Source organism: Lepus europaeus, chromosome 20 (genome assembly GCF_033115175.1).
Source record: "Lepus europaeus isolate LE1 chromosome 20, mLepTim1.pri, whole genome shotgun sequence".
Taxonomy (NCBI): domain Eukaryota; kingdom Metazoa; phylum Chordata; class Mammalia; order Lagomorpha; family Leporidae; genus Lepus; species Lepus europaeus.
The window spans coordinates 1,645,894-1,666,586 of record NC_084846.1 but is presented as its reverse complement, the minus strand read 5'-3'; the positions used below and the strand labels follow the sequence as shown (position 1 = coordinate 1,666,586).

The window sequence follows — 20,693 nt, the reverse complement described above, 5'->3', positions numbered from 1 at the left end:
CTGCGGCGAGTCATTTAAAGGGGCCGCGCCTGCGGCGCCGGGCGGAATGCTAGCGGTGTCGCCGCTGGGCGGACCCCGGCGGCGGCGCCCGGGCGGGTCCGGGTTTCCGTCGGCTCCACAGGGTGCCCCTTCGAGGAGCATAAGCGCGCCTCGGCTCTCCCAGCGCCTGTCTTCTGCCGATGCCCTGCAGCTCCCACGCCCTGCCCCGCAGGTGCGGCCACCCCAGTAGCCAGGTGCGCCCTGGGGGTGGGAGGGTAGCGGTCGTTCGGGAATTTGCCAGGTAACATCGCAGGGCCCAGCGATCGCTCCCGATTTCCATTCATCAGCGGCTCCGGGAACGCCGTCAGCTTCCTTAAGAGCCCCCACTGAAATTCCAGCGTTCTCCAGAATCTTCCAGGAGCCCCGACGACCCCGGGGCCCTGCCCACCCAGTCCTGTGCGCCCCAGAATCTCTGGTAACTTTCCAGTGCCCGCTGCCCTACCGCGCTAATGCCGGCGTCCCTGGTTACGCCTCCCGACCCCCGGCGATGCTCTGAGACCCCCGAGACCCTGTAGCTTGACCACGGCGTGGCCGATGGTGAGCCCGCAGCACGCCGGCGCCCCACCCCACACCCCCGTCACGAGCGTCCCAGGGCCGCTTCTGTGGGTCGGGAGCCGGTGACCCGCTGTCCCTCCGGGCCCTGGGGCGGGGAGTGGGAGAGGGGCACTGCCGAGGTCGGGGGTCGGGACCCGGCAGCGCCGCAGACTGCTGAGGCCGAGGAGGGAGCCCCCGGCTGGCGGTGGCCGTGGCCTGCGGGGCCCTCGCCGGCAGCTGCGGACCGTGCGGATGCAGGGACTAGGGTTGGACGGCCGGGGCGTTTGTGGTCGACGGGAGCCAGGCGACAAGCGGGAGACCCGCCCTCAGCCTCTGGCCCCGGCCTGTTAGCGAGCACCCCCACCCCTCCGGTCCCGCGGCACCCCTCCAGCTGCCCGCCGGGCAGGTGCAGGAGCCGCCCCGGCTGCACAAACCCAGCGGGGCGGGCCTCGCGCCAAGGGGCGGGGCTCGAGGCAGGGGAGGGGCGGGTCCAGATGAGCGATGTCCACGCGTTCTCTCTGCTCCTCGATTTACCAGGACGTCAGGACAAGACCTGCTACCCAGCCTGAAGCAACCAATGGAGGCCCCGCTGCAAACCGGAATGGTAAGGGTTGGGGGGAGTTCGTGCGGCGCCTCGGGGACTACGACTCCCGGCGTGCTCAGCGCGCACCATCGCGGCCTCGCGAGAACGAAGCTGCGCGCGGTCACGCGGAACTACGTTTCCCGGCGTGCACCGCGGGCCGCCGAGTCTCAGGGAAGAGTCGCGCCCCCGCGGGTGGGAGCCGCGCTGGCCCATTCTGCAGATGGGGACCCCGAGTCAGAGGCCGAACGGGACCTCCTCGGGGGTAGAGGTGGCATGGGACGCGAGCCGCGCAGTCCCGGCCCTCGAGGAGGGCGCGGCGGGGCGGGTATGCGGGGCGCAGCCGGTGCCGTTCGTCCCGCAGGTCCTGGGCGTGATGATCGGGGCCGGAGTGGCCGTGCTGGTCACGGCCGTGCTCATCCTGCTGGTGGTGCGGAGGCTGCGAGTGCCGAGTGAGGACCCCGGGGGTCTCCCGGGCGAGGCGGAGGGGAGGGGAGCAGAAGCGGCGGGGGGGGGGCTGGCCGGGGTCCCGGGCCTTGGCCGGGCCGAGGCTGCGCAGAGCTGAGCGCCCCCTCCCCGCTTCCTCCCCAGAAACCCCGGCCCCCGATGGCCCCCGGTATCGGTTCCGGAAGAGGGACAAAGTGCTTTTCTATGGCCGGAAGATTATGCGGAAGGTGAGTCCAGGCCCCCTGCGGCCCCGCCCCTTCCCTAGTGGACACCACCCCGGGTCTCCCCCCACCCACCCACCCCCCCCCCCCCCCGCCGCTGTCTGACCTTTGACCTATTTCCCCTTCCCCACCTTCATCGTCCCAGGTGTCACAGTCCACTTCCTCTTTAGTGGACGCCTCTGTCTCCACCACTTCCCGGCCACGCATGAAGAAGAAACTGAAGATGCTCAACATTGCCAAGAAGTAAGACTGGGCTGCGGGTGCCGCCGCCCCCCGGCGCTCTCAGGGGTCTGCTCAGTGCTCCACGCCCACCGAACTGTGGAGCTCCGGCTTCTGCGAAACCCACGGGGCCATCAGAAGAATGGACGGCTCGGGGCGCTGCGTCTGGGGTCCCTGTCCCCCAAGAGCTGTGTCAGGGGGTTTCTCTACCACAGGGGGTGGGGGAGTGAGCCCTTGGCTCCCCAGCCAGTACCTCAGCGATCCTGCCAGGGATTTAGGGTCTACTTTGAGGTCTCCCCCCAAGAAAGCGTTTATTCCAGAATGCTCCAGTGGAGTTTCTGTGACCTGCTAAGGGGGTTAATCCTGGCTTCTGTTCCCCAGGGGCTATCTCAGTCATCCTACACCGCAGAAGGCATCGTTGTAGCTCATCAGGGTTCTTCACACACGAGGGGCTGTTCCCCGGGGGCTATCTCTGTCATCTTCTGGTACTAGAAGGGCAGGAAGGACATCACAGGGGCCCTGTTGGCAGCAGAGGGCTATCTCAGGGTCTCTGAGGGGCCTCTCCCAGGGGTCTCTGTACGTTGGGAGCTCTGGGGTCTCCTTGTGTCACAGGCTCTCGGTCATCAACCGCTGTGGGTTTTCCGTGACTGGAGGGGGAAGGCTCCATCGAGGCTCTCCACACTCACCCCAGGTTCTAGCCACTGCATAGCCTTCAGAGGCCACCCTGCTGTCCTCAGGGCTGCGAGACCGCCTCAGCTCTCTGGGACCAGGGCAAGGGTTAACCTGTGCTCTTCCTGATTAGAAGAGGTGTTATAGCTGGATTTCTCTGTTTCAGGAGTTTTGACTTGAGTCTGCCTGCAGTAGAGGTCTATCTCAGGGGTCTTGTGCTGGTGGAGGGTCTATCTCAGGAGTCTTGTGCTGGTGGAGGGTCTATCTCAGGAGTCATGTGCTCACAGAGGATCTATTTCAGGAGTCTTGTGCTGGCAGAGGGTCTATCTCAGGAGTCTTGTGCTGGCAGAGGGTCTATCTCAGGAGTCTTGTACCGGCAGAGGGTCTATCTCAGGAGTCTTGTACCGGCAGAGGGTCTATCTCAGGAGTCTTGTACCAGCAGAGGGTCTATCTCAGGAGTCTTGTACCAGCAGAGGGTCTATCTCAGGGGTCTTATACCAGCAGAGGGTCTATCTCAGAAGTCTTGTGCTTGTAGAGGTCTATCTCAGGAGTCTTGTACCGGCAGAGGGTCTATCTCAGGAGTCTTGTGCTGGCAGAGGGTCTATCTCAGGAGTCTTGTACCGGCAGAGGGTCTATCTCAGGAGTCTTGTACCAGCAGAGGGTCTATCTCAGGGGTCTTGTACCAGCAGAGGGTCTATCTCAGGAGTCTTGTGCTCGCAGAGGGTCTATCTCAGGGGTCTTGTGCTGGCGGCGGGTCTATCTCAGGGGTCTTGTACCGGCAGAGGGGCTGTTTGGCAGTCCCTGACACCTGTGGGGAAGATACCTCCATTGTACAAGAAGCAGAAGGGCTGTGTCTGGATTCTCCACATGTAACAAGGTCCATCTCGGGAATCTCTGTGGCCATCTGAGGGACTATCTCAGGGTTCTGTGAGACCTGGCAGCAAGGGCTATCTCAGGGACCTCTGACAACGAGCAGAGGCTATATCAGAGATGCTCTCGTGTCAGGGGAGCTACTGCAGAGGCAGGCCCACGGCAGGGCAGCCCAGGAATCTAGTCTGTGACTGCTAGGGTACTGTCAGAGCTCCCAGGACACACAGAGGTGCTGTTTCTGGGGTCTGCCCAGACCTTAGGAGCCATTATAACTGGAAGGTCCATCTCTGACACCTGTGAGTAGTAGAGGGGTAGCCTCAACACTTTGCACATTTTTTTCCTGGAAAGGGTCAGAGAGTAAACATTAGTCCACACAGAGTCTCCATCATAATGTTCCACCCTCCTGTTAGAGGACAAAGGTGGCCATGGAAGATATACCAGTGAATGAATGTGGCCCCAGGAACAATACAACTTTATGTATAAAAATAGGTGGCAGGCCTGACTTGGCAGCTTTCTGTGCACCAGGAGAGGAGCCGTGTAGGGGTCTCCGGTCGGTCTGAGTGCCCTCCCTGCCTACCCCCGTCCCCAGGATTCTTCGTATCCAGAAAGAGGCGCCCACCCTGCAGCGGAAGGAGCCCCCGCCCTCCGTGCTGGAGGCTGACCTGACCGAGGGGGACCTGGCCAACTCCCACCTGCCCTCCGAGGTGCTCTACATGCTAAAGAACGTCAGGTCAGTGGGGGGGGGGGTGCAGGCGGTGGGGGGAGGGGGCCGCAGAGCTGGGGGCTGCCCTGACCGCCGGCCCCCCTGGCAGGGTGCTGGGCCACTTTGAGAAGCCGCTCTTCCTGGAGCTGTGCCGGCACATGGTGTTCCAGCGGCTGGGCCAGGGCGACTACGTCTTCCGGCCCGGGCAGCCGGACGCCAGCATCTACGTGGTGCAGGACGGGCTCCTGGAACTCTGCCTGCCGGGCCCTGTGAGTGGGTCCCCCAGGGAGAAGGCGGGGGCAGTCGGTGGGCGCAGCACAGGGGGCGGCTGCTGGCCAGGAGGCCGGGTGGGTTTGGGCTGGGGGCGGCGGTGCGGTCAGGCAGGCACTGGTCAGCGGGCCTGTGTGTCTCAGGACGGGAAAGAGTGTGTCGTGAAGGAAGTGGTCCCCGGGGACAGCGTCAACAGCCTTCTCAGCATCCTGGATGTGATCACCGTGAGTGGCCGGGCCCCCCGAGGGGGTGGTTTTGGGGTTTCGCGGGGGGCGAGGTTAGAGGAGGTCACCCCAGGCTCCTGACTCTGATTTGCGCCCCCGTACTGTCTGTGGCCCCTGAAGGTCCTGGCACCGGGGAGGACGGGGGGAGCAGTGAGGACATGGGCTGCCCTAACCTTGTCTCCTTTCCTGCCCGCCAGGGTCACCAGCACCCCCAGAGGACGGTGTCCGCCCGGGCCGCCAGGGACTCCACAGTGCTGCGGCTGCCAGTGGAGGCCTTCTCCGCGGTCTTCACCAAGTACCCGGAGAGCTTGGTGCGGGTGGTGCAGGTCAGCGGCCTTCTGCCTCCCTCCCCCGCCCAGCCCAGGGGCCATCGGGCGCTGGAGCTGTGGTCACCCGTGCTGTTATCAGCCCTGAGCAGCCAGGCTCCTCCCATGAGCCGCCTCCACCCCAGTTCACCAGGCTGTGGGGCTCCAGCTGGGCCCCACCCCTCCACCACAGGCCCCGCCCACTGCCCACCCCTCTCTGGCCTGGCCCCGCCTCTCCCTGTGGACCCCGACCCCACCCCTCCCACCCCCTTTGCAGATCATCATGGTGAGGCTGCAGCGAGTCACCTTCCTGGCACTGCACAACTACCTGGGGCTGACCAACGAGCTGTTCAGCCACGTGAGTTGGGGGCGAGCACAGGAGGATGGGGTGGGAGGGGACTCCTGGGACCTGCCCCAAGCTGCTCCTTGTCCCCAGGAGATCCAGCCCCTGCGCCTGTTCCCCAGCCCTGGGCTCCCAGCCCGTACCAGCCCCGTGCGTGGCTCCAAGCGAGTGGTTAGCGCCTCAGCCGCTGACGAGCCCAGGGAGACCCCCGGCCGGCCAACTGACCCCACCGGGGCCCCACTGCCTGGACCTGCAGGTACCTGAGGCCACCCTGCTGGGCTCCCACCCTCCCAGGCACCCAAGACCCACCCAATCCCTCTCTCCATTCTGCAGACTCAGCCTGACCCCCGCAGAGCCCCCCCAGGGAGCTCCCTGGCTTCAGCCTTGAGGGTTCCTGGGCAGGCTTTCCCTAGATCCCCAGTGCCCAGGGACTCCACGCTGAGCCCTACCCAGGCCCCTTCGCTCCCCAGCCCCGATCCTAGCTCTGGACCTAGCAGCTCTGACCGGTCGGAGTCAGCATGTGTCTCCCCCAGGAGACCCCGTGAAGCCCGCGTCCCTGGAAGCGCCCTCCGCCCCTCTGCTGAGTCGCTGTATCTCCATGCCCGTGGACATATCAGGTTCGGAGCCCGGGAGGCCTGGGGGCTCTGCCTGCTGCTCTTGATTCTTATCGCCCGTTAGTGGGAGTTCGGAGCGCACTTCCTCAGGCCCCTTCTTGTGGGCGTTCAGTGAGATGCTGCTCTCCCCGCTGTGTTGAGAAGGATTCGGAGGGTGAGCAGGGCTCAGGCAGTCTTCAGACTGTGGCTGCGGTCACCCCCAGCCCAGGCTCTCACTGCCTGCCCGCAGGCTTGCAGGGCGGGCCCCGCTCCGACTTCGACATGGCCTACGAGCGGGGCCGGATCTCCGTGTCTCTTCAAGAAGAGGCGTCCGCGGGGCCCCTGGCAGCCCCTGCCCGGGTAAGGCTCTGCCCTGCATCCCCGGGCCACTCAGCAGTGCCCTGAGGAAGGGAGTTAGGAAGTCACAGGCCCTGTCCCCTCCTGCCCCCGCAGACCCCCACTCAGGAGCCCCGGGAGCAGCCAGCGGGTGCCTGTGAGTACAGCTACTGTGAAGACGAGTCGGCCACCGGCGGCTGCCCCTTTGGGCCCTACCAGGGCCGCCAGACAAGCAGCATCTTCGAGGCGGCAAAGCGGGAACTGGCCAAACTGATGCGGATTGAGGTAGGCGGCAGGGCCAGGGGGTGCTGGGGCGCGGGGTGAGAGTAGAGGAGGCCTGGCTGGGCCCACCTCCACCGCTCTGTCTCCCCAGGACCCCTCTCTTCTGAACAGCCGCGTCTTGCTGCACCACGCCAAAGCCGGCACCATCATCGCCCGCCAGGGGGACCAGGTGAGGCTGACCCCTGGTCCCTCACTGTGCACCTGACCTCCCTCTGCTCCCTGACCCTGACCTCTCTTTTGCCTGGGTGACTGACACCTCCCCCACACGTTTGGCCCTCTCATGCCGGGATTTCCAACTTGGAACCCTCGGGTCCTGTGACCCTCGCCTCACCCCCTTAACCCCGTCCTGTTCACTGCTAGCCCCTGAACCTCTCATCCCAGGACCCCCAACTCCTAGATCTCTCTCGCCTGCCCTGGCTCATCCTGTAGCTTCTGTTTTCTGGCCTTTCCAACTTATGTTGTTCCATGTGTGTCCGTCCAGCCCGGGAGCCTGTGGGGACAGCCTGGGGGCGGGGCTTCCGGGCATCCTGGCAACGCCCAGCCAGGAGCTGGAGGAACCTGTGTCCTACCAGTCCTCCACCCTGTGGACAAACAGACCCACCAAGGGGCAAGCACAGAGGGAGGGGCTTCTGGAGTGAGCGACGTTCACATCCAGAGTTGGCCCCGACTGCCTGTGTGAGCTTGGACAGGTAATCCAGAGAGCTCGGAGCATGCTCACCTGTGCCGTGGGGCGGTGAGAGGAGACAGTTCTGAGACGTGGAAGGCTGGCCAGGATAAGCAGCTCGTGGTGGCGGGATCCAGGCTGACCGCTGAAGGCAGCAGAAACACCAGCAGAACACCGAGACCCAGCCCTGCTTCCGAGAGAAGCCTGGGTCGGGTTGGGTGCAGGGTGGCAGGTGCAGTCCCGCCGGTGAGGCGGCTGGGGCAGGCGAGCCTCGCGCTCGGTCGGCTGGTTCTGCTGTTTCCCCGAGCTGCCCAGCGCAGGGGTGGGCCCGCTCCTGGAGAGGAAGTGGAGTGAGTCCTTGCTGGTTGCTGTGAGCCCTCAGAGGAAAGGCTAAGGAGCAAGATTGCACCGTGGCTCCTGCAGGGGACCCAGACCTGCTCACCTGGGAGACCCCCGCTCAACCCAGCCAGGCCGCTCTGCTGCCCCTCGAGGGGTCTCAGGGTCCTTAGGGCTTTGTGAGGGATCACTTTTGTGTTCTGCCTCCCCCCGAAACTTCAGGCCACTGATCCTCAGCTGGGGGTGACTTTGCTTCCACCGTGGGGACATTTGGCGATGCCTGGACTTTGTTGATCATTGTGGCTTGGCGGCCCCTTCTGGCGTTGAGGGGACAGAGGCCAGGGAGACGACCGTGCCCGGGGTAGTGCATTTGTGCCATCTACTCCAAATTACCTTTTTTTTTTTTTTTTTTTTTAAAGAAAATACATCTTATTTGAAAGGCAGAGTGACAGAGAGAGGGTGAGACAGACACACTGACATGGGTTCACTTCCCAACAGACCATAACAGGCAGGGCTGGGCCAGGCTGACTCACAAGCCTGGGACTCCATCCGGGTCTCCCACGTGGGTGCAGGGACCCAAGCACTCGGGCCATCTTCTGCTGCTTCCCCAGGCCATAGCAGAAGGCTGGATAGAAGTGGAGCAAACGGGACTCAGACCAGCACTCTAATATGGGATGCCAGCATTACAAGTGGTGGCTGAACCCCGTGCCCCACGACACTGGCCTGCCCAAGCCGTCTTTCATGCTAAGGTTGAGGGCCTGTGCTCCATGCACACATCTCCCCGCGTGTGTTTCAGGGAACATCTGGAACAGGTTGAGCATCCATAAGCCAGAAATCCAAAATCTGAAACTCTCGGAACACCCACGTGACGCCACAAGTGGAAAATTCCACACGTGACCTCACACTGCAGCCCAGACGCAGGCGCGCACCAGAAATGCTGTTATCCAGCGACCCCGGGCCACGTGCAGGTGGTGCTTGTGAGCCCTTAATGGATCGCATTATAGACTTGGTGCTCAGACCCAAGACAGCTCGTTATGTCCCCGTAAATGCACATATTCCAAAATCCAAAAACTCTGAGGTCTGAAACACTTCCGGTTCCAAGCATGCTGGGCAAGGGATCCTCAACCCGTGTTAGCAACAAAGGGTCTGTGGTCGGCAGGTTTGGGAAACGCTGTTTTATTCAGGTCCCTGAGCAGTCCTGACAAGGGTGGCTTCCTAGCAGTGACTCAATGCGTATCCCAAGCACAGTCTGGAATTCTGTGTTAGAAGGTTCTGGCATGTGTGGATGCGTGTGCAAGGGTTTGCTGGGCGGGGCTTTGTCTGGCGCCAGATGAGTTGGACAGGGAGAGGATCTTTGCCTCATCTGCAGTTTCAGTTCCTCACAAAGGGGTGGACTGGGGAGGCGTGTGGCTGGTCAGGCTAACCAGAGACAAGACAATTGTCTGTGTACTGAGCCTCCACCTTGTCCGGCCCCTGTGCTGCCTGCTGGACAAGAGGCGAGAAAAACCAGCGTGGCCCCTGCCCTCGGGAAGCTCACAGTTTAGACAGAAGTGACTCAGATCCTTGTAAGAGCAGAAGTGCTTAGTGCTGCGAAGGAGGAGACGTGTGTGGCTCAGGCGGGGTAGCCTCTCTAAGGACGTGACCGCCAGCTAAGGAGGAAGGAGGGAAAAGAGTTCATTCCAGGCAGAGGGGCCAGCTTGTGCAAACGTCTGTGGTGGGAAAAAACAGACTGGTGTCCAGGAACCAAGAGGGAGCAAGCAAGGGACTCAAGTGGAACACCCGAGGGAAGCAGAGACTCGTGGTTGGGGCAGGGGTGCGTTTGTTCAGATACAACTTGCATGCCATAAGTCCACCCACTGGGTTTCAGTACATTCTAAGGGTTATGTGACCTTGACCCCACTTTTAGAACATTTTCCTCACTTTGAAAAGAAGTCCCAGTTCTCGAGCTCAGAGCCTCCTGCCGGCCATGTCCCGTCCCCAGCTCTAAGCAGTTACTCCTCTGGTTTCTGCCTGGATTTGCCGTTCCCTTTCACAGGAATGCAGTCCTATGCTCCGGGGCCTGTTGTGTCTGCTTCTAGCCCCCGGCACGGTGCAGTCAGAGGTGGTCCGTGCTGGTGCATGAATCAGTGCCTCATTCCTTCATGGCTGAATGACCTCTGCAGGGACAGGACATGCTGTGTTCATCCATTCTTCTGCTCCTGGGGATCTGAGGCGGTGCCACCTTCTGGCTATGATGAATAATGCTGAAGTTAATATTTATGCACAAGTTTTCCCTTGGGTCTATAGCCAGGAGACTATCTGAAAGGCAGAATGAGAGAGAGAGAGACAGACAGGCACGCAGACGGACATGGAGATATCTCCCATCCACTGGTCTACTCCCCAAATGCCCGTAGCATCCAGGGCTGGACCAGGCCAAAGCCAGGAGCCTGGAACTCAGTCTGGTCTCCCACATACTTAAGCCTCACCTGCTGCTTCCCAGGGTGCATCAGCAGGGAGCTGGACTCAAACCAGGCACCCTCACGCAGGATGCCGGCATTGCAAGGGGTAGCTTAAGTGCTTTGCCAAATGCGCACTGCTTATCTTCTTAACAGTGTTCTTTGAACTCAAAACATTTTTAGTTGGAGGAAATCCAATTCCTAATTTTTAACTTTATTGCTTGTGCTTTCTGGTGGCATGGCTAAGAATCCATCATCAACTTCCAAGCCACAAAGATTTATCCTCTTCTAAGGATTTCAGCTCTTACATTTACGCCTTTGGTCCACTTTGGCACAGTGTAAGATCAACTGACTTTCCACGTGGCTTGCTGATTGCCTGGCACACACAAAGGATTTAAGCTCACCCGGCCCTAGGAGCTGGTCCCTGCTAGCCTCTTGCTGATTGTCGAAAAGAACCAAGCGATGGGCCTACCTCTGGGCTCAGAGTTCAGTGACCCATTAGCAGTGTCTGTCCTGGTATTGAATAAGCAGGCACACACACAACACACACATGTATGTGTATATACATGCATGCGTATATATGTATAGACGTCTATGTGTACAAAATCCGTCTGCCTACAGGTGCTGCACCTGCTGATGCAGCCAGCTTAATATCAGAAGCATAGACCAATGATGGTTGGGTGCATCTGTACTAAAACTACAGACTACTCCCTAGACAATACAGAAGAACATGGGTTTACATAGCATTATATACATTCTGTATATATACTGTGTATGTTATATACATTGTATATGTTGTGTACATTTGCATTGTATACAATGTAAATAGCAGTCATATAGAGTCATATAAGAGATGTGAGAATCTGCAGATTCTGATATCTTGGGGTTCTGACCACGCCCCCTCCCAGGACCCCAAGGGAGGACTGTATGTGGCCCTTATCTGAAGTCTCTCCCCTTCCCCCGCTTTTAACTTTGCCTTCTTAACTCTTCCTCCTCTCATCCTCCCTGTGGGGCTGATTGACCTGATCTGGGGAAGGGGAGGGGGGCCCTGGCCCTGGCCATGAGCCTGGACGTGTGCCCCACAGGACGTGAGCCTGCACTTCGTGCTCTGGGGCTGCCTGCACGTGTACCAGCGCATGATTGACAAGGCGGAGGATGTGTGCCTGTTCGTGGCGCAGCCCGGGGAGCTGGTGGGGCAGCTGGCCGTACTCACTGGCGAGCCCCTCATCTTCACGCTGCGAGCCCAGCGCGACTGCACCTTCCTGCGCATCTCCAAGTCCGACTTCTATGAGTACGGCTGGGTCTGAGGTTGAGAGGGGAATGCCACTTGGAAGACCCCAACCCCTTTCAGCTGGGGGTGAGGCCCAGAACCCATCCCAGGAAGAAGGGAGCACCCAGATGTGGCCTCCCTAGTTTTGAGCTCTTCCTGTTTCACCCCCAAGCCATCCACTTTCTTGCCTCTGGGGGTGGGGAATGCAAGGTGCGTTATGGTTCTGGGGAGTCCCTGGCCCATGCACGCCCTCTCCTGCAGGATCATGCGCGCACAGCCCAGTGTGGTGCTGAGCGCCGCGCACACGGTGGCCGCGAGGATGTCGCCCTTCGTGCGCCAGATGGACTTCGCCATCGACTGGACGGCGGTGGAGGCGGGACGCGCGCTGTACAGGTGCAGCCCCTCTCCCACCGCACGGCCCAGCCCCTACCCAGGACAAGGCTTTGATCTTGCCTGACCCCGCCGTGCCCTGCACCCCAGGCAGGGCGACCGCTCCGACTGCACCTACATCGTGCTCAACGGGCGGCTGCGCAGCGTGATCCAACGCGGGAGCGGCAAGAAGGAGCTGGTGGGCGAGTACGGCCGCGGGGACCTCATCGGCGTGGTGAGCGCCGCGACCCCGCCCCGCCCCAGCTCCTAACTGCGCGACCTCAGGGGGTCCACAGTGTGCCCCCGACCCTTTGCCCTATCCCCGGGGTCCTAGTGGGTGGCAAGCAGCCAGGCTCAGTTACCAGCACTGCCGACGTGGGGTAGTCCCCAGGTGGGGCCCCGTCTCAGCCCCCAGGGTCGGCTTCCCCTTCCCTTTCCGGGCAGCCCCCGTCATGCACACGGCCCCACAGGTGGAGGCGCTGACCCGGCAGCCGCGAGCCACGACGGTGCACGCGGTGCGCGACACAGAGCTGGCCAAGCTCCCCGAGGGCACCTTAGGGCACATCAAACGTCGGTACCCGCAGGTGCGCTTACTGTGGGAGAGGCAGGGCCTTCTGGGTGGGGAGTGGCTTCGGGTGGCGGAGGAGGGGCTGTTGGGGGCGGGGTACAGGTAACGGGACCGAGACGCGCAGGTGGAGGAGGGAAAGGAGGGACCTGCACAGTACCCCCCTAGTTCATGGTATCCCCGGCCTCCGACGCCCCCAGGTGGTGACCCGCCTTATCCACCTGCTGAGCCAGAAAATTCTCGGGAATTTGCAGCAGCTCCAAGGACCTTTCCCAGGTGAGAGACAGACAGCTCAGGGCATTCTGGGGGATGTAGTCCAGCTCCCAGAGCATGCTGGGAGGGGGAACGCTGTACCCAAGGGCATGCTAGGAAGCAGAGTTCTGAGTGTGAAGCATGTTCTGGGCGGGGTTTGAGGCCGGGAGTGGGAATCTGAAATCTGGTGCATGCTGGGTAATGGAGTCCTGGACCTCGGGCGTGCGTTCGGAGTTGGGCAGGGGGCCAGTCTGAAATGACGACTTGGCTCCAGGTGTCAGGGCTTGTTGGGGACGGGTCCGCATCCGGAACGTACTGGGAAAGAGGGGTCTGGATCAGAACACGCCGGCAGAGGGAGCCCTCGGGGTGGTGTTCTGAGCTCTGCCTGTGGGAAGGTGTGGATCCCTCCGTTCCCGCTGGGGTTTCTGTGAGCCAGGATCAACCAGGGAGGGGAGTCTGTGCCAGGCCTGCTAAAACGGGGCCCAACCAGATGGCACCAGGGGCTTCTACCCCGCCGCCCCTCCCCCTCTGTGCACATAGAGAGGGCAGAATTATTTTTTCAGAAGATTTTATTTATTTATTTATTTATTTTGAGAGGCAGAGTTAGAGACAGAGAGAGCGCTTCCATCCGCCGGTTTACTCCCCAAATGGCCGCAACGGCTGGCTAGGCCAATCCGAAGTCAGGAGCCAGGAGCTTCTTCCAGGTCTCCCATATGGGTGCAGGGGCCCAAGCACTTGGGCCATCTTCCACTGCTTTCCCAGGCCACAGCAGGGAGCCAAATCAGAAATGGAGCAGCTGGGACACGAACCAGCAGCAGAGGCTTGGCTTACTGTGCCACAGCACTGCTCCAAGACAGAATTATTGAAATGAGGACCAGGGTTGGGGCGGGGCCGCGTGAGGACAGGAGCACGTGGTGCAGGAGCTGGGGCCGAGGACAGGTGTCTGAGCTTATCCTGAGGTTCCAGGGAGGGAGGACTGGACCAGCAGGAGCCGGGCCCCAGTGGAGTGGGGGTGACACCAGGGCTGCGGGCGAATTGGGCGTGGTAGCGGCGTTTAGTGGGTCCCACTGGGGAGCTCAGGCCACAGTGGAGGTTGCATGGCTAGGTATTCGTGGCAGGTGAGAGTGTTCACAGCGCGTGGGGCCAGGATGGAGCCATGGCCTTCGTGCCGGTGCGTTGTTTGGGGCAGTCTGGCAGACGAGGGGCAGAAGTGGGAGGGGAGGAGGAGGAAGCCGACCCCTCTTCTCCAGGGTTACACAGCACGTCTCGCCCCCTGGGTCTCAGCAGGCTCGGGGCTGGGAGTGCCCCCCCACTCGGAGCTCACCAACCCAGCCAGCAACCTGGCCACGGTGGCGGTCCTGCCCGTGTGTGCTGAAGTGCCCATGATGGCCTTCACGCTGGAGCTGCAGCACGCCCTGCAAGCCATCGGTCAGTGGGGGGCGGGGCGGGGCGTGGTCATGGGCGGGCCTTGGTGAGTGACGGCGCTTGGGGGTTGTGGGGTGGGAGGGCCACAGGGGTCTTCTTTTCGGGGAGAGTCCCCCACCCTGTTGGCTCTGACTCCTGCCCCTCCCCACCCACCCCTAGGCCCCACACTCTTGCTCAACAGTGACATCATCCGGGCGCGCCTGGGGGCCTCTGCGCTGGATAGGTGCGTGTGGGGTTGGGGGGAGGGGGAAGCAGGCAGAGCAGGTACTTGGAGCTCCCTGGAGATTCTCTCAGATTTGGGTTCGAGCCCTAGGCTTTGGGCCAAAGGGCGTGCGACCCCCCTCATGGGTCCCTGGGGTGAATCCTGCCCCACAGTTCGGGGCCTGGGGCCTGAGCTCCTCCCGGCAGTGGATCTGTGTGGTCGCTGGGGGGCGCCCGGCCCCAGGCTGGCCCTAGGATGATGCGGCGCCTTTCCTGCCAGCATCCAAGAATTCCGGCTGTCGGGGTGGCTGGCCCAACAGGAGGACGCGCACCGCATTGTGCTCTACCAGACGGACGCATCGCTGACGCCCTGGACCGTGCGGTGCCTGCGCCAGGCCGACTGTATCCTGATCGTGGGCCTGGGGGACCAGGAGCCCACTCTGGGCCAGGTCTGGAAGCCACGCAGAGGGACCCCCACCTCCCAGCCCCCAGGACCCCTCGCTGCCCTCCCGTGTCCGGGCCAGCCCATTGTCCCTGGCCATGGGGCCTAGCGGCCAGGGAGGTGGACGGGAGGCCGTGACCCCGCTGTCGCTCTCGCAGCTGGAGCAGATGCTGGAGAACACGGCCGTGCGCGCCCTCAAGCAGCTTGTCCTGCTGCACCGGGAGGAGGGCCCGGGCCCCATGCGCACCGTGGAGTGGCTCAACATGCGCAGCTGGTGCTCGGGGCACCTGCACCTGCGCTGCCCTCGCCGCCTCTTCTCGCGCAGGAGCCCGGCCAAGCTGGTGAGGGCGGGACTTGGAGCGGGGCCACCCTTCCCTCCAGCACCTCCCCCCCAAGGCTGCAGAGCTCCGCCCCTGTGACTCTGGATCCTCACGGGTCGCGCTCTCCCTCTCTCCGAGCCCAGCACGAGCTCTACGCGAAGGTGTTCTCCAGGCGCGCGGACCGGCACAGCGACTTCTCCCGCTTGGCGCGCGTGCTCACGGGAAACACCATTGCCCTGGTGCTGGGCGGGGGCGGGGCCAGGTGAGGGGCGGCGGTCCGGGAGGGGCGGAGCGAGGGTGCCCAGGGGTGGGGCTTATTCCCCGGGAGAGACCCTTTGAGCCCTGGCTGAGAGGGATGTGGGGGGAAGGTGGCAGCAGGGAAGCCCCTGGGGCGGGACTCTGGATCCCCTCTTTCCCGCAGGGGCTGCTCGCATATCGGGGTGCTGAAGGCGTTGGAGGAGGCCGGGGTTCCCGTGGACCTGGTGGGCGGCACGTCCATTGGCTCCTTCATCGGGGCCCTCTATGCAGAGGAGCGCAGCGCCAGCCGTACCAAGCAGAGGGCCCGGGAGTGGGCCAAGGTGTGTGCGGGGGAGGGCTCGCCGCCCCCAGGGCCACGTGACTCCGCCTTGACCTGATGGGGGGAGAGTCTGTGAGCCCTGCCCAGACCCTCATAGATACACCCTGCGTCTCTAACCTCCTGCTGGTGACCCTGGGCCCCGGTCCCTTAGTGACCACCCTGCTGATGGCTCTGGCTGACCACGTCAGCGTCCCTGGTCGCTCCTGGCTCCCACCCTTTGCCCTCGAGTGACTCCCGTTTGACCCCAGCCGCCTGCTTGCCCGTAGGCCATGACGTCGGTGCTGGAACCCGTGCTGGACCTCACCTACCCCGTCACCTCCATGTTCACCGGCTCGGCCTTTAACCGCAGCGTGCACCGCGTCTTCCAGGATAAGCAGATTGAGGTGTGCCTGCGCCTGCCTGCAGCACCCACCCCCGGCAGGAGGGCTGCACGCCCTGACCTCCATCCCTGTGCCCACAGGACCTGTGGCTGCCCTACTTCAACGTGACCACAGACATCACGGCCTCGGCCATGCGTGTGCACAAGGATGGTGCGTGTCCCCCCCCCCCCCCCCCGGCCATGGGACACCCTGTGTGGCCTCATGGGAGTGGGGGGGTGTTCGGGGGGGGCAGCCGAGTGTCTGGGATGTTGTTAACACAAGCGACCGTCCACCCTGGCCTGACCACTAACCATCACCCAGTAACGCCCTAAACACCCCAGGTACGTGCATCCTTGGGGGTCAGGTGCCTCCCACAGGCTGTGTGTGGTGCTACGTCTGGGCTAGTGCCTCCCGCTGCCCCTGCCTGCCCACACTGTGCGACCCCAAGGTCTGGCACCTGCTGGTGGATGGGTGCTATGTGAACAACCTGCCCACACCATCTGAGCGGGTCTGTGTGTCCCACCGGGCAGGCTCCCTGTGGCGGTATGTGCGTGCCAGCATGACGCTATCGGGCTACCTGCCCCCACTGTGCGACCCCAAGGACGGGCACCTCCTCATGGACGGCGGCTACACCAATAACCTGCCAGGCAAGTGGCCTCGCGCATGCGCCTGCCTCGACACGCACGCACACAGACTGCACAAGCAGGCTTGCCGGATGCACGCAGGGTGTCCCGTGCTGCAGACACACACGTGTGCACGAATGGGTGTACGAGTGTGACTGGACTTGTGCCGATGGGGGCGCGTGCACAGGAGGGACAGGAGTGTGGGTCCAGGTACTTGAAGGCGTGCACACGCATCGGGGAGCAAGCACACGAAAGGGAGACTTTTGAGGTGTTTTTTTTTTTTTTTTAAATCTGTTTATTGGAAAGAGTTGCACAGAGAAGGAGAGACAGAGAGAGAGAGAGAGAGGTCTTCCCTCTGCTGATTCACTCCTGAATTGGCCTCAGCGGCCGGAGCTGCGCCAATCCGAAGCCAGGAGCCAGGAGCTTCCGCCAGGTCTCCCACACGGGTGCAGAGGCCCAAGGACTTGGGCCATCTTCTACTGCTTTCCCCGCTATGCCACAGTGCTGGCCCCAAGTTTTTCTTTTAAAGATTTGTTTGTTTATTTTTACTTGAAAGGCAGAGTTAGAGGCAGGGAGAAACAGAGATTTTCCATTTGCTGCTTCACTCCCCAAATGGCCACAATAGCCCAGGCTGGGCCAAGTCAAAGCCAGGAGCCAGGAGCTCCATGCTGGTCTCAGCCCATTAGCAGGGAGCTAGATCTGAAATGGAGCAAGGGGGAATCGAACAGGTGCCCACATGGGATGCCGGCATTGCAGGTGGCAGCTTAACCCACTGCACCATGATGCCGGCCCACACAACGTATGCACGCCAGGTATACACACATACGTGTTGTCTCACATGCTTGTGGGGCACATACATGGTCGGACACATGCACAGATCCACACGTACCTCCGTGAAGCAGCATGTCTGCACACCACTGTCTCCAAACATGCCTTGACACTGCCACACACGCAACCACGTGCACACACAGTGGGGGCACCCGTGCTTTCACTGCCGACTCTGTGCACAGATGGGAAGCAGGCAGGGATGCCCACGTGCCCAAACAGACACACACGCCATCGGCACACACCCTCGTGGGCCCAGAGGCCGGAGGTCAGAAGTCACTTCACTTTGTGAATCACGCGTGATGCGGTGCAGTTTTGCCTGTTGTCCAAGGCTGCCCTGGAGTATAACAGCAGAGTGGAGTCGCTGGGGCGCACAGCCTGTGGCCCCCAAAGCTGGGGTCATTTTCCCCACTCCTGCCACTGCTGCATGCAGGCTGTACAAACGCCCTGCCCACGGCTGCACAGGTGCAAGCAGTGCGCAGAGCTGCAGGTTGACGGGCAGACTCGGACCCACAGGGAAACAGGGGTCTAGGAACACAGACAGGCCCCCTGTGTGTCTGCGGAGACGCATGTTCTCACACACACACAGCCTCCCACAGGGAGCACGCACACACACACACACACATGACCGTGAAGCTTGTGAGGGAGCCGTGTGCAGAGTCTGGTGGAGACAGAGGTGCCCTCGGGGGCTGGGCCTGGCTGTCCACCCACACACACTGAGGGACCCTCCCTGGGGCACAGGGACCCGACCGCCGCCTGCCCTCTGCCCCCGAGGCCACCGCGCTGACTTCCATGCTGTTTGTATGAATGCGTGTTGTTCGCATGGCTTTTTTTCGTTGCTCACTGGGCCGTGTTTGTGGGACTGGGCTGCGCATCCCTGCCCTAGGCCCCGGGGGGACAGCAGCCCACTGACCTCCTGGCCCCACAGCGGACATCGCCCGCAGCATGGGCGCCAAAACGGTCATCGCCATCGACGTGGGCAGCCAGGACGAGACGGACCTCAGCACCTATGGGGACAGCCTGTCCGGCTGGTGGCTGCTGTGGAAGCGGCTGAACCCCTGGGCGGACAAGGTGAAGGTGCCAGACATGGCAGAGATCCAGTCCCGCCTGGCCTACGTGTCCTGCGTGCGGCAGCTGGAGGTGGTCAAGTCCAGCTCCTACTGCGAGTACCTGCGCCCGCCCATCGACTGCTTCAAGACCATGGACTTCGGGAAGTTCGACCAGATCTATGTGAGCGGCGGGCGGGGCGAAGGCTATCGATTGGTGATGTCTGCAGTGGGTGGGGCTGGGGCTGGGGCTGTGCATGTGCTGTGGATGAGCTGTTTCCTGCTGTGTGCCAGCTACACCGCCCCAAGGACAGGGCAGCAGTTTGCTTCGGTTGGAATCACAGCAGCGATCAGTTAGTAATGTCTGCCATAGGTCTGGGAGAGGGATGTAGCAGTGTGTTTGTCATGCGTGTGCCACTGGCCTTGTGAAACTTAGAGCCCATGTCACCGGAAGCTGATCAGTAGCTGCTGTCCCCAGACCCTGAGCTCAAAGGTCTGATGTCCCTTCTGGGCTCACTGAGATAGCCTGCCATGCTGGATTAGCGATACCTACTGCAGGTGTGGGGGGAGGTGGCGATTTCCACAGCCCTGCGTATTTGTAGCCCTCCGAATCCCACTGCGTGGGAAGGATGTGGAGAGATGGATTGGGAGTGCCTGGCAGAGGCACAGACCGGGTGTGTAGAGGAGGCAGCTACGTACGGCTGACTGCGAAGTAAGTTTAATCTCGAGTGCCAGCTCCCCCAGAGCCTCAGGCGTTGGAGGCGCCAGAGAAGCAGCAGACAGAGTGGGGATACACAGAGCCGGGTGGCAGGCACGACCCGACGCCCTGGCTACCCGCAGGACGTGGGCTACCAGTACGGGAAGGCTGTGTTCGGAGGCTGGACCCGTGGCGACGTCATTGAGAAGATGCTCACAGACCGGCGGTCTGCGGACCTGAATGAGAGCCGCCGCGCAGACGTAAGCCAGGGGCTGCCATGGCGCCACTGCAGATCCAGAGATGTCCCCTCTGAGTGTCCCTACAGTCCTGGGTTGTGCAGGGCCTCGCTCACTGTAGAGAGCACCCTCCTCAGAGCCCCCCCCCCCCCAGACACCCCAAGCCCCTGCAGACCCCCAGGGCCTCATCACACCCGCCCCAGGTGCTCGCCTTCCCAAGCTCGGGCTTCACCGACCTGGCCGAGATCGTGTCCCGGATCGAGCCCCCCACCAGCTACGTCTCTGATGGCTGCGCCGACGGTGAGGGGCCGGGGCAGGGTGGAGGTGTCTGAGCAGCACCTGGGGGCTGGGGTCCTCACCGTGGCCGCTCCTTGCCTGCAGGGGAGGAGTCGGACTGCCTGACCGAGTATGAGGAGGACGCGGGACCTGACTGCTCCAGGGACGAGGGGGGCTCCCCGGAGGGCGCGAGCCCCAGCACAGCCTCGGAGATAGTGAGTGCGCCTGCGGGGCCCCACTGCCCCCCCCGCGGCCGGGAGCCGGAGGGAGGGCGTGTCTGCGGCCGTGCGTGGTGGGTGACGTCAGGCGCACGTGTCTCGGGGCCGCCCCTGCAGGAGCCCCGTCAGTCACAGGCCTGCGCGGTGGGAGACAGGTGGGAGACAGCACGAGGCCCGCGTGGCCGCGCCAGGCAACGGGACAGCCCGTGGTTGGCGGCTGAGGCGTCAGTCCCCGTGCTCTGGCCTTTGTGTGGGGGGACGTGGCTGCTGTGCACCGTACAGAGCGTCCCCGTCCCGTGCTGGGTGACGCGTGCGTGGCCTGTCCCCGCAGGAGGACGAGAAGTCCATCCTCCGGCACCGGCGCTGCCTGCCCGTGGAGCCTCCCTGCTCGGCCGCGGATGCCTGAGGACCTCCCCGGAGGGACCCCCACCGCCCCAGGGCTGGGCTGGGGGTACGCTCCCCTTGCTGCTGCTGCTATGTCTGGGGCCCCGCTGGGTCCTGCCGCCCTCTGGGGCCCACACACTGGACTGACCTGCCCCGAGGGGAGGGGCACGACTGCACTGATGACCCTTGACCTACTAGGTCACCCTCCCAATAAACTTCGACCTCTTGGAAATGACCTTGTGTCTTCTTTGGGTTTGGGAGACGGCTTGCCCCACTGTCTTTCTTCTGGTTGGCGGGGGCACGCCTGTCGCCCCACTGTGACAGCCCAAGTGTGGCCCCGCCCTGTGCCACTGCCGTGCAAAGGGCCTCCCAGCACCACATGCCCTTCCCCGAGGGGCTCCAGGGATTTTCTGGGGCTTCTCGTTTTCCCTGCTAGGTTCCCGCTGCCCCTCAGTTGGTCCACTGTGCGCAAGTGGCCCATGTGTGCCATGCTGTGTGCCTACTGTGGGCACTGCTGACTCTGATTCTCCCCCAAGGC

The 20,693-nt window shown here is 62.6% G+C and overlaps 1 protein-coding gene across 10 annotated transcripts; it reads left to right on the top strand.

Annotated features, from left to right (window-relative positions):
• The first annotated feature begins 142 nt into the window (after positions 1–142).
• Positions 143–20,390, top strand: PNPLA6 (patatin like phospholipase domain containing 6). Of its 10 annotated transcripts, none has more exons than XM_062178088.1 (34): positions 143–233; positions 1,111–1,177; positions 1,518–1,605; positions 1,745–1,827; positions 1,967–2,064; positions 4,169–4,309; positions 4,392–4,551; positions 4,696–4,776; positions 4,974–5,102; positions 5,359–5,439; positions 5,518–5,680; positions 5,958–6,041; positions 6,268–6,377; positions 6,471–6,638; positions 6,727–6,804; positions 11,156–11,361; positions 11,602–11,733; positions 11,821–11,944; positions 12,180–12,293; positions 12,475–12,550; positions 13,814–13,954; positions 14,111–14,174; positions 14,433–14,601; positions 14,753–14,935; positions 15,058–15,176; positions 15,336–15,492; positions 15,758–15,874; positions 15,952–16,021; positions 16,381–16,497; positions 18,227–18,528; positions 19,185–19,301; positions 19,481–19,577; positions 19,659–19,768; positions 20,103–20,390. In XM_062178088.1, the coding sequence occupies exons 2-34, from the start codon at positions 1,151–1,153 to the stop codon at positions 20,175–20,177; spliced, it is 3,981 nt and encodes a 1,326-aa protein (XP_062034072.1). In that variant the 5' UTR covers positions 143–233; positions 1,111–1,150; the 3' UTR covers positions 20,178–20,390. The 10 variants fall into 10 exon arrangements, with proteins under 10 accessions (XP_062034072.1, XP_062034071.1, XP_062034070.1 ...); XM_062178087.1 differs by having other exon boundaries at positions 13,811–13,954; XM_062178086.1 differs by having other exon boundaries at positions 5,895–6,041; positions 13,811–13,954.
• The last annotated feature ends 303 nt before the right edge of the window (positions 20,391–20,693 follow it).